Here is a 13,600-nt window from a genome sequence, read left to right on the forward strand (position 1 = left end):
TCCAGTTCACATGAGAAGTTACTTCTTGTGTGGCATGGATGTCTGGCACCAGTACAACATAGATCCTGGCAGCCCAACAGGCTGTTGAGCTGGTTCGCCATCAAAATGCACACAGTAATCTTGGAAATGGGGAGAAGACAAGACACAAATCCATGAAGACAAACTCTGACATCTGAAGACTTCGAACGGATTGGATAGTTTGTCAGCTTGGCTTTGAGAGTATTTCTCACTTGCTTGCTCAGAAGGCTGGACTCTGTACATTGGAAAAGAATAGCTCCAATTACTGAGGACAGGACATTTCTCACAGATCAGGTTAATTGAGATATAGATATCATTTAACAACCTTGTTCATTTGGTTTGCTTTCATTTTACTTCTAACAGTAACAAACGAGGAAAGTGTGCACTGAGTGGAAACTTAAATTCCGAATTCCCCTGGACTGGAAACTATATACAATACATGTAATAGGTTTATTCCATGCTGAAAAAAAGAAGAAAGAGAACACAACGTTTCGGCCGTGGAGCCTTCACGGCCGTGGAGAAGGCTCCACGGCCGAAACGTTGTGTTCTCTTTCTTCTTTTTTTCAGCATGGAATAAACCTATTACTTGTTCCTTTGCAGCCTACGCATGCTGACGCAGCTACCCACCTGAACTATATACAATACATTCATTGAAGCAACAAAGGACAGAGCTGAAATGTACTCATTACATGTCTTTTAACAGTTTTTATTTGCATGGCACAAAAACAATGAAGTCCATTCAACCCAGCAAAGGCCTAGGTGATTATTTACTAAAGCCACCTACTACCCCAGTCACTGGGCACGGTGCACAAGTGTTAGAGCAGCACATTAACAAGCTGCATAACTGCAAGGCACACATACCAAAGGTTCAGACAGTAACACCACTGACAAACAAATGATTACTAACCATAAGTGAGGTAATGTTTGGTTAAAAGGTAAAGTAAAACAAATCCCAACTTTTAGCTGTGGGACTTTCTTGAAATGAACAGGTCTGCTTTTTCAATGAAGACATTTGAGTGGGGAGCCGTGTCAGCTTGTGTTGGCAGCACAGAAACAAGTAAAGGTTAGCGCCATTCTGACGAGGAGAAAGATGTGAATGTTGAGCCTCCTTCGGCTTTGAGAAGACTTTCACCCGAAACGTTGTGTGTTCTCTCTACTTTTCAGAGTGAAATTATTCTCTCTATTGCTCCTGTGGTGTAGAAGAGTGCTTCTGTTCTAATAACACCCTGAAATATGCTAAACCAAAAACATGACGCCTTGTTTTCCTGCACTATTAGGGAATGATGAGAGCAGGTGTGTTTAAGCTGAATGGGCAGTGCAGATTTTAAACACTGAATACGTTTCAAAAAGAACAGAGCACTATCATGAGAGGAGACATGCAATCCAACACAGGTCATTTTAAAAAAAGTTTATTGAAAAGATGGAAAGGGGTAAGACAGCAGAGCAGTTCAGCTGGGGGCTTTACTATAAAAGAACTTACTATAAAACAAATGGTTTACAGTGAACATCCGCTTGCACTATGTGAACAAGATCCCAGTCCTCTCCCATCCCATCGAAACACGGTTTGGCACGGATGTGTAGAAAGGTCTGGCCAATGCAGAAAAATCTCTGAAGTTCAAGGGGATGTACAAAATACAAACATGTCTCAAATGACATGTATTTTACAGTAAAAATTCAGTACAGTAAAAAAAGAGATACACAGCTTTCCCTCCTTGTGTCTAATGTATTATAATACACTGGCTTTAGAAAAAAACACTAACAGATTACCTGGCATGCACAGACCTCTCTAAAGCAAAAAGTAAAACCTACACTAAAAAAAAACAAACACTAAAAATGAATATTTCAAGAAAGGCCTGTATCTTTTATTTTCACCTTTAGGAAAAACCAATCGCATAACTTTAAGAAATGCATTAATTGCCCTGGGGAACAATATCCAAATGTTTATCATGAAGGAAACATTTACTCCCAACCTCACAAAAGTATGAACAAGAGTCAAAAACTTTTTACAAAAAAAACCATTGCATAGTCATTACAAAGAAAGGCATTACAGTGTCGTTGTATACCAGGTAATTAGTAATTTATTTTCTTCTACTTTATCAACACTGGCCAACCATGCATTACACGGTCAGCATTACAGACAACAGCCAGTGGACAGCCAAAGGGGCTGCCAACTGTCTGGCACAAAACATAGCTACAGCAAATCCATCCAAGGCATGAAAAACTGCTTCCTGGCCTTTTAATACCCAGCACTTGGGAAGCACATTAACAACCCCCACCACCATTCAGTGGCTAAGAGTGGCTCTCTCCTCCACCACCTCCCTCAGTGTGACACCCCTCAATATAAACCAATGATTAACAAAAAAGTGTCTGCTTAAAGTTAGACTGTGAACATACCATGTCTCCTATCTCTTAAGCTACATGCCCCAAGTTAAAGAAAAAGTACCCGAGACTTTACTTAGTGAAATCATTAAGCATAAAGATGATAGCTTTTTACCAGAGTCAGTCTTCCTCATCTCTAAAGATGATCTGGTAATGTGGCGTCTGCATTTTAAGTCGTCCAGAGGGACTCAAGATTCATCTACTGACTCGCAGAAACTCAAAGAGCTTTCGAAACTAATTATGGCAGTATGTTCCAGTGACAGGCAAGGGCTGAGTACGCTCACGTATGCACAGTACACACTATTAAAACCTGCGTATGAAAAAACCCTATTAGAATTCATAATAAAACAGCCAAGGCACAGGTAACAGGCAGGATGCTACTGAGTCAGTCCAAAAAAACGGCATGTGCTTGGCTTTAATAAGTCTATTAATTACAAAGGGATGCAGGGTATAGTAAACCACTTGCATTTAACACTTAGTCAATTTCTGTGCAAAGGGGACTGCAAAAGCACCTGCCCTGATACAAACAGTAAGCATGTCGGATAATGTGAATGAAATGGAACTGGACACTTTCTAGTCAGGGCGGAATTCATTCTTCAAATGAAACCACAGGCTGACACCGTATTTTACTAAAAAAAAACGATTTTACAAGATTGACTGCCCAGAATTTAGAAACGTTTTTCAATGAGTTTTATTTACATTTGTATGGGAAAAAACAGCACACATCCACCAGAATGTAGCTAGATAGGTCACAAAATGATGTTAGGCCAATAAACTGCTCATCTAATGACAAAAAAGGATTACAGTTCCTAGCATATCCTGTCTGCTAAATCTGTCAAGAAAAGGAAAATACCAGCACATACAAACTGCCTCAATGCGAAAAGAAAATACAAGTGCCCTTGTTTGATTCACTCTCACAAGGCCACTTCAACAACAGAACCCCTCTGTCCACTGCTGCTTGTATTCTGAAAGTCTCGCTACTCAGCGCTGGAGATGAATACATTAGCTTTCAAAAGAATAAGGCAGTCTGGTCTACACAAGCCCAAAATCAAATACAGTCAATAGGCTGCCAAGCAATTATTTCAATATCCAGACAGCTATGAAATTTCAGAGCTCCCCAGGGGGGGACTTCTGGAAATTTTTTGGCATCAAGTGTCTTAAAAGTATTACATTTTTATTTATACCCCACCGCCTCATGTTCACCGAACTTGCCAAAGCACACAAATGATCTGTGCAGGACAAAACATCTTTGGAACAGCAGGATACAGAGCAAGAAGGATCTACAGTCATCACTGGCTCATCTTTTACAGTGATTCTAGTTGTGAGGTGCTGTCAATGTAGAAAACGTTTCCTTCTTTAAAGGCAGGCCAGTTTCAAGTTAGCTTTTGATTCAATATTTAAGATCTACAAAAATTACATTTGGCTTACTGCATGGCCAGAACTGCCTGCGAGTATTTCATTTTTCCTTCTGCATCAATACTGTTACTTCAGTCTTTCACATGGTCTGCCAGCCCAGCAGTAGAGAATGTACAGAAATGAGGCAAGAGGTACAGAGCACCAAGATTCAACTGTGTGCCAACAAGATTACATAGGAGATACAGTGTTATCTTATAACAACACTGGACAGCACTCCACTGGAAGGTCTGTTCTAAAACCCCCAGGCCAGACAACAAATTACTTAATAAAGGCAGCCATTTTTAAAATCTTTCTTAACTGGAAGTGTTTGTCTGTTTTTGGAAAACTAAAAATAAACTATTACTGATTCTCCAGAAAGAATTGGGGGAAAATCCTCTAAAGCTTATTGCACTGCCACAGATAAATGGGGTAAGATGAGCTTCCAGGGAAAATGCTAATAAACGTTTAGGTTATATATTACTACCTCCATTATTAGCAGACTGAACTTCGATTAGCAGCTGTTAGGAATCAGCTTCCTATTACATGGAAGTGCATTAGCAAAAGAAGAGTGAGTTTCCTTAAGCTAAAAATCCATACATCCTAAAGGAAGACACCACATTAGACCTTTAACAGAGCTAAACAGTCAGATGAGAGGTACTATTGCAAATTATCATGAGATGAACCAGGAAATGCAAGACATTTTGTTAAGTATGATTAGCACTGACATCATGAAAGGAACAAGTCAGAGTATCAGGAGAGGCTGGGGAGAGTCTAATTCAGACCGAGTTAAAAATGGAAAAGAACTGCATCAGGCAGAAAATCATGTCTGTCCTTACAACAGAAAACAAAGAAAAGCCATAAAGTGTCACTTGTACTCAAGAGCCCAGATATCTTTCTCAGAAAAGGGACATGATTTGTATGGGTTTAATAACAGTGGGGAAAAACATCACAGACACCAAATTCAAGATTCATATATAATGCCTCTAAAAAAACTATTAATGGAAAAAAATCCCAAATAATTTCTGTACATCTATAAACAAACAGATCTTTACAAGATTAATAAAATGATTTCTATCCCTTTTGCAAGCAAGTGGCTAAATAGGAAAAGAGAAATAAAAACCTTTATGGGTACCTTAAAAAATGGCACTGTGGTCGACAAACATGATTGTTTCACCGTTGTAGAATACTGAAATTCTGATCCTGATTTGGCTGCAAAACCGTTAAGGAGAAAAACAAAACTTTTTTCCTCCCCCCCAAAAAAAACAAATAAGAAGAACTGGTAAGAATTCACAGAGGCATTATACAAACATATATATAAAACCTTTACAAGCCATAAGGATTTAATACTACCGTTGGATGGGCGTAATTAATGGGTTTCATTGGAGACCTGAAATCTGTCAAACTTATTTCTTTTATACATAAAGTGGTCTACATTCAGCCCTGAGATTAAGCTATGTACTGTAGCTGCAACACTCCAGCACAGCACACTACAGCACAGGTACAATTCAGTACAAGTCTGACCAGGTGCAAGTCTGTGCGTATGCTCTCCTAATCCCTGTTTGTTGGGTTTTTTGTTTTTCACATCCAGCAGCAGTACTAAGTCACAAGGCAAAAAGTGTAAACCTTTGCTATTTAAGAACTTTGTAAGAAACATACAAAAATTAAGGCCTGACGGACTGGAAATCTTTTGGCCCAAAAACATTTCCTAATGAAAAATATCTGAAGGCTCAGTGTTTCAGCCCTTTCTATTTCAACAGCAGTAAAGGCTCCATGAGTTAAGACGAGGGCTGTGCCGATACCGTTGCACTGCTGTCCTAGAACACCTCTCTTGCTGCCTATGCCCCCATCCTGAACCATCTTCTCAATTTTCAACTACAAAGGTTATTAATAACAAGTGACTGCCTTCTATGAGGCATCAGTGGTTTGAATTGAATCAGCAGAGAAGGGAAGCATAAAACATCGATAAAGGCCATTTTTATAGACGTTTCTAAAAGAATAAAAATAAAAAGGGGGAGTATCATCTTTACATCACTAGGTCGCAAAGGCGTACAAACTTTAAACATTCTGAAGGCTGATGTAGATGAAAACTCTCCCCTCCAGGACAAGCCCCTTCCCCACCCCCACCCCTCCTCCCCCACATGAAAGAATTTTAAAAGGTTAATGAAAATGGAGTAAAAAGACCAAAACAAAAGTCCTAGCTGAGCATCACTGCAACATGAGCTGCTTGAGGTTGTCGTGTAGGATGGTGTCCTTGACGTCGCGGAATACCAGACGAATGTTCTCTGTGTTAATGGCCGTGGTGAAGTGGTGGTACAGGGGCTTGTGCTGCTGATCCCGGCGCTTGTTGCGGAAACACTCCACCAGGAACTTCTGCACGTCGGCCAGGCTGTGAGAATCCCCTTCGTACTCGGGGAAGTAGTCCTTGATGGCGACAGTTTTGACTTTCTCCTCCAGCAAGTCCGTCTTGTTGAGGAAGAGAATGATGGAGACGTTGCTGAAGACGCGGTTGTTGACTATCGTCTCGAAGATGTTGAGGGACTCCATGAGCCGGTTGGTCTGCCGGTCCTCCATCAGCACCTGGTCAAACTCGCTGGAGGAGACGAGGAAGAGGATGGAGGTGACGCTGTCGAAGCACTCAAACCACCGCCGACGCTCCGACCGCTGCCCGCCCACATCCACCATCTTGAAGGGCACATTCTTGATCTCGAAGTCGTACTCGTGGATCCCCTTGGTGGGTTTCCGGGCCAGCAAGATGTCCTGCTGTGATGGCAGGTAATCCTGCAGAAAAGCAAGAGAGGGGACACAGGAAGTGAGAGATCTGGTACTGAAGACAAAGGAGTGAACCTCTCACGTCCGTGCACACACACAAAGCCAGGTGCTCTCACAGCAGTGTCGGTCTGCTTCATCTGCAAACAAATGTTCCACGAGTATTGAAGCCCGACAACATGCACATCAAACTTTGCACGCCAATTTTCCTAATTGGAAAATAACTCCATAATAACAAACAAGTCGGCATCTCCAATGACTTAAAACTGGAAAATGTGAACCAAAAAGCACACACTGCTCATTTTGCTGAAATGTGCTTGACTAATGAACACCGGAGACGCAAGTGGAACATCCACATCTATTCCCATTTAGAGTAAAATGGTTCAAGAGGATACAATGATGAAAACTGGAGCAAACAGAACATATTTTAGGCCACAGACATTCCAGTGATGTGGAAATGGCAGGATATTGTGGGTATAAACTATGTCCACATTACCACAAAACTATGTATATCGTGCGAAGATAACAGTGATGTCGGCTGCAAACTACTGTACTTATGAAAACTGAGGTCACTGCTCAGGGCAAGGCGGCAAACCAGTCAGCGTGCTCTGTCACTTGGTTATTATGACATATGTGAAATCTAACAAGCACAAGATAAATGCATAGAATACGTAACATTCTAGATAACACCTTAAGAGTAACAATATTATATCTGCACAAAAATATTAAATTCACCCTGGTACCCCTCCAGAAAAATCATATGTAGCTGTGCTATAGTCTCTCTCTGCTGCCCTGCCCTGTCTAAGCTAGGCATTCATTAGGGCACTGGAAGTCTGGGTGGTAAGCAAAACTAATTTGTTGGTTACAAAAGATTCCACACTTGAAACGGAAAGAGACAGTGGCCTTAAGTAAAATTCAAATTGAATGCACATTAGTTTAAGACTGAGCTTACAAGAGAACTGTTTCATAATATTACAGCTCTATGGTCAGAATATCCATTGAGAAATAAATTTTTTCGACAAACCGGTGAGATCAGATCAGTTTAGATCTGTCAAGACAAAGATGGCCCCCCCTATTATGCAGCCTCTGCAAATTCTGATCTAGGTTTATCGAATCAATGCCACAGCCCCCTCTCCAAAGAACCCTCAGCTTCCTATAAAGAAATGTAAATAAACCAGACAAGTCTGGATCAGCCCCTGCTGCTAGCTTCCAAGGATTCCCCTGTGTAAGAGAAGAAACAGCCTGTAAAGTGTTAATGAGGGGAAAAAAGAAAATAGCTGTTTCACACCATTGCAGGAATTATCTGAAGCTAGTTCCAACAAGCCTAATGCAATGAGACCAGAATCAGATTAAGCGAGAGAGATATGAAAGCAGGAAAATGTAGGAACTGATACCTGGAATCCTGCTTGCATATCAAAATGACCAACTGCAAAATGTTTTTCTACATAACTAGTTTTAACAACTTGTCAAATCGGAATTAAAATACGGACAACGGCAAATAAAAGAGCAATAATGACTTCCTGTAATGTGTTAAATTCAATGTAGTCAGTCACAGGAATGAACTAGTATTTCATGAGCTGAGAATGGGCACTGATCTCAAGGCCAATTCACGGGAACTGGTGTGCAAAGTTTTGATCTTGACAGATTGTTTTATCTTTTGTGTACTTTTTGTGTACTAGAAAAATGCAAGCAGAAATACAGAATAGTGCATCCTTAAGTTGCTTCTTACCTATAAGAAGATACGGGTAAAAAAGTTGGGGAAATGTATTGGGGAAGTTCAGATATTTATTCTTAAAGAGGAATGAATCAGGATTTTAACAATTTGCCATGCCCAAAACTTAAAAATCTCCATTGGCTCTTGACAGAATTCTGAGTCAGCACAGACTATACTGGTCCCATCAGGCTACCAGTCTAATTACATAACCCAGAATGAAAATTAATATGATACAGAATTAAGCTCCTGTCACACTTCAGCTGAGGTCTAGCTTGGCTGCACAGACTGATCTCACTAATACGACACCACTAGCACCATGTGACATGCCCACAGCCCTGACTCCACCCAACCAGCAAGGCAGCGACAGAACGACGAGCCCTGTAAACACTCCAGCAGTCTGCAGCAAGCTCTGGGTGCCACTAGACTGAGGATCTTCTATCAGAACAGTTTTCAACCTATTTATCCAAGTCAGGATCGAGCTGGGAGACTATCCCAGTGAGCAATGGGCACAAGACAGGGCACACACTGAATGGGATGCCAGTCCCTCGTTGGGCACCCACAAGGGCCAGATTTCCCAGAAGCCCATTAACATACCACTCTGGCCTTGGACTGTGGGAAGAAACGCACACGAACACGGGGAGAACATAGAACCTTTACGGAGACAAGCCCAAGGAACTGAACCCAGGGTGCCAACACAGCGAGGCGGCAATGCTATCCACTGCACCACCGTGCCACCCGAATGATGAGCTATGTGCCACCTGGCAATGGAGAATCCATTGTCATGTATTACAATGGAAATGACCAAGGTTGCTTTTTTCTCCCTTTTAAATCACCTGGCCAAATTGCTCCTTCCCCTTCTCTACCATATCTGCAACCTTTACTCTCCCTCTTTCCATTTCTCCTTAACTCCTTATTGACTACTCCCCAGTCCTTTCACTTTACATTTTAATTCCAACTCACTTCTTTTTACTCTAGTTCATGGTAAGAATTTTCCACTCCACCTTTTCACCTCAGTCTACTTTGCTTACTAGTTTCTATGCTTACTCTCTCATTCCTTAAAACTCTGTGCTGAAATCTTAAATCTGACATGTCTTTATTCTTAAGTGTGGCTTATATCCATCATGTCTCCCTAAAAGTAAAACGTGCAGCAACTCCATGATTTTTTCATCTACAAACCTACCAAGGTTTAATAGGACTGCTGCAGGTTTTTCAGACTTTTGAAAATGGGACCTTTTAAGGAGGGAAACTTTTATTCTGAAGCTTTTTCATTGGGTCACTAAATCACGCAGCAAATTAGGAAGAAACAACAAGAGCTGCACACAGAAAGTCAGTTAAATTGTAAGCACACAATCTGAATGGAACACTTTTTAGAGAGCTTAAGCACTCAGGGAACTTTCCCAATCGTCAATGCCTAAGACTCCCAACTACACAGAAATACTAAGGTAGCAGTATTTAATTAAATACATGCTACAGATCTTGGTTGATATCTGTACAGAAGCATTCACAGGGCTGTTGATAATCTAAAGATCCTCAAAATGATTGCAAAATCTGACATTTCAAACAACTAACAAAAGTCACAAAGGTGTGCAACTAAAAAACACAGTGAAAGTATTTTTCCATGCACAACTTATCAAGATCTTGGAACAGGAAGCTCTGAATTAAATTAAATGAACAGGCAGACATAAGTGTAACGTGTCCTACTATGCCAGTACTATAAACAATTGTGGGTTTTTAGTTCACATATTGGATGACAATGCATCAAAATAGTTATCTCAACGCTGTTTTTAAAATGGTCGGCTCGGTATTATGAAATACTTTCATTTCCTCCTGCCAGCCACATTATTAAAAAAAGCCACATGGATGAGCATAAGAGAGCAAATTCTATCTCATCAGTAAAGATCAAGTAACATTACTATTAGAATCTGTTGATAGACTTTCAGCCCGATTAGTTAGAAGATTGGTTAGGAGAATGGGCTGGCCACAGAAACAAAAATGAGTTACTACTGGAAAAAGGAAAAAATGAAAGGGATTCCAAGGAAAATGACTGGATCAACAGGAAGGCCTCATGGGATGAAATTAAGAAGCTTAAAGAAGCTTACAAGGATGCCAAAGAAAAGGCTGACAATATTGATATAGGGAATTTGGACAGGGTTTGATCCAGGAGAAGACTGAAAAGAATCTATGAACCCTCCATAACTGTAGGCTATAAAGTCACAGACAGATCTATGAATGTCTTCCATATATATACTACCATTCACTCAAATGCTTTGGTGCTTTGAAAAAAGTATGTCTCGCTAGCACATAGAAACATTTTTCTTTTATGATGAGGAGTTTCATAAAACCACCAAAACACCATTCTCAAGCCTTACATCACACCTAACATTCACAAATGAGATTCTCCCCCAACCTAGAGTTGGTATCATGATATTCAAGGCAGTTTACTAGTGTTTATGAGGGCTGTGTGATTGCCTGGTACACAGTGTATGGTGTATAGTGCCAGCAGCCATATCACCCTGCAACTTGCAACTTTCAACCCGCTGAAGCTCAGCAGGTGTGAGCCTGGTGAGTACCTGGATGGGAGGCCTCCCGGGAAAAACTAGGGCTGATGCTGGAAGAGGTGTTAGTGGGACCAGCAGGGGGTACTCACCCTGCAGTCCATGTGGGTCCTAATGTCCAGTATAGTGACGGGGACACCATACTGTAAAAAGGCGTCGTCCTTCGGATGAGATGTAAAACCGAGGTTCTGCCTCTCTGTGGTGATTAAAAATCCCGGGGCTTTTCTCGAAAAGAGTAGGGGTGTAACCCCGGCGTCCTGGCCAGATTGGCCCTTATCAATCATGGCCTCCTAATAATCCCCCTCTATAAACTGGCTTCATCACTCTGTTCTCCTCCACACTAATAGATGATGTGTGGTAAGCATTCTGGCGCACTATGGCTGCCGTTGCATCTCCAGGTGGATGCTGCACATTGGTGGTGGTGGAGGGGAGACCCCATTACCTGTAAAGCACTATATAAGTGTAAGCAATTATTATAATTACACCTCCTCCATTCAGGGTTGTTCCTAAAGCCAGTGCAGCTGGGATTTCAGAATCAGCCTGGTTTACTTCAAACATCACACAATGAGAGTTTTAGCCTTGTGTGTATAAACAAGATTAACTGACCCAGGCTAGTAACCTGCAGAGACCATTTCCTGTCCTCTGACAATATGTTGCACACAACCATTACTAAAGACAAAACAAATAAAGTGGACAACATGACTACAGCATAGACCAAGTTTGAAAGATGGGCTCTTATCAGCACAGATTTTTGTTCAGCTATAGAGGCTGTATATTTCCTAATCATGGGAAAGCTACAAAGCTCCCGTAGCTATGATAAAAAACAAACCATAACACACCAGGAAGTGTGAATCAGCACATAAAACAAAAGGTTATTAATAACAGCTGGTCAGGATTTTCTCCCCCCCGACTGTCCACTGAATGAATACATTTTCCACTAAAGCCACAGACAAGTTTGGAGTCTATCATATCCTGGAACAAATCAGCAGACACTCAGTCAGTTTTATTTTAAACAGTTACTCCTTAACTTGTGTTTAAAGAGTGAACACCTTTTCTCCAAATTAACCTGTGCAGTGAATGAATAAGGCCTTTATAAATTCACTCTAAAAACATGTTGAGCTGAAAGACGTCTGCATACACATAGATGTTAGTTTGGCAGACGAAGAGAAAAGAGAAAGTACTCGGATTCCTATGTAATGACGGTCACCTAGGAATTACAACTACACACCCACAGGCAGAACTAAGAAATCGGCCAGTTTTTGTTTAGTGAACCTGTGGATTTACAGTTAAACTATTTCTTCTGTTTCTAGCAAATTAAAAGGCAGGAAATCAAAGGCAAGGGACAAATGGAATGCAATCGAGATGGAGAAGCACCTACAGAACATGGGGAAATCACACCGTTCAGCTGAGCCTCAGTGGAAACTGGAAGCTCCTGCACTGCTGTGATCACCAGAGCATATCCTGTGGACTGAACTGGCAGGTGCAGCAATTCACTGAATTTATTACCCCATTCACCTGGAGACAGGAACTGGGAAACTCTAAACAGACGCTGTCAGAAGGGGAAGACATGCTTAAAATTTGCTTATGTATAAAAAAAGCAATGCAATGAAGCACTTTTGTGTACATAGTAACAAGTTTCAGTTCCCTTTCTGGGCTGAGGACAGTTTAGTGAGGCAAGGTGCAATTAAATACCCTGCAAAAATCTGACACACCCTGTTGTAGAAAAGCCTGTTTTCCACTACTCAGTGTTGCTGCTAAACCTCAAATGTTTTTAACTGTCACAGCGAAATACAGTCATTCACACACTACACTTCAGGCTTCACACGGACAGCTTAGATCAGAACTTTTGATAAGCCAAGTGGTGGTGGTCAGTTATCACAATTAAATCACCCGGTTACTCATTTGTGTTAAATTCTCATTCAATTGTGTGTTTTGTCCTGTACTCTTCATAGTTTGCAAATGTTGAAATCAAAGGGATCAGGGTCTTTCAATATTATACAGAACCACCAACATTACAGTATGTGACCCATGGCAGGATAAAGAACTTTTTCAACCAAAAAACTACCATGTAAAAATTGGTACAATCTTAAAAAAATCTGTAATCAACTCAAAATAAAGTACTTACCGGTTCCCCTAGTTTATCCAAATTGTCCAAGAAATATTTTACCGATTCCCCCTGTGAAAAAGAGAAAGACATTAGACTCATTGAAGTGACAAAATTTGTATGCCAATTGAAAAAAACTCAGACATGGAAGTGGAATCTTTAACTCATTTCTCATGTTACACGTCGATGATTCTGATAATGAAATAACCTTTGCAGTTCCTTGCCAAAAATGAGCCAGAACCTAATTTATGAATGCATGCTCCTTTTACAGATATCTGCCCACAAAAATGACACAGCTGATTACATACCACCTTCCCTAGAAGGTTCAAGCTGAGAAAAGCATGTTCTCAAATACAATTTTTCAATAAAGTACAAAAGAAAGCAAATGTGCGGTGCTTCAAAAACAAACTTGGCTGTATTTAAATGTCAATTTAAACCGACAAGTACATGCAAAACTGGCAAATTCAAAAGCCTTGAATACAAAATTGTAGAAACTTAAGTGCCAGAAAAGGATGTCATGTTTTCCTTGACCAAGACAATCACACACTGTCCCAGGTACAAGTCACTTCTACATTCTTTTGGAAGGGGCAGGTTTAATAACATGAATTGGTGAAGTCTTGGGGACAGTATATGCACAGAGTATGCAAGAGGTCAAGGTGTTATTGTTAA

The 13,600-nt window shown here is 40.8% G+C and overlaps 1 protein-coding gene across 1 annotated transcript in view; it reads right to left on the reverse strand.

The window, feature by feature from the left end:
* Positions 1-1,411: 1,411 nt before the first annotated feature.
* The window catches only part of LOC148824097 (guanine nucleotide-binding protein subunit alpha-13), a 33,151-nt gene continuing 20,962 nt past the window's right edge, over positions 1,412-13,600 (reverse strand). The window contains exons 3-4 of the mRNA XM_088927498.1: positions 12,953-13,003; positions 1,412-6,570 (exon numbers count right to left, since the gene is read on the reverse strand). Coding sequence (XP_088783624.1) covers positions 5,998-6,570; positions 12,953-13,003 — 624 coding nt within the window. The 3' untranslated portion in view covers positions 1,412-5,997. The remainder of the gene's footprint in view (positions 6,571-12,952; positions 13,004-13,600) is intronic.

Source organism: Atractosteus spatula, chromosome 11, assembly GCF_055471065.1.
Source record: "Atractosteus spatula isolate fAtrSpa1 chromosome 11, fAtrSpa1.hap1, whole genome shotgun sequence".
NCBI lineage: Eukaryota > Metazoa > Chordata > Actinopteri > Semionotiformes > Lepisosteidae > Atractosteus > Atractosteus spatula.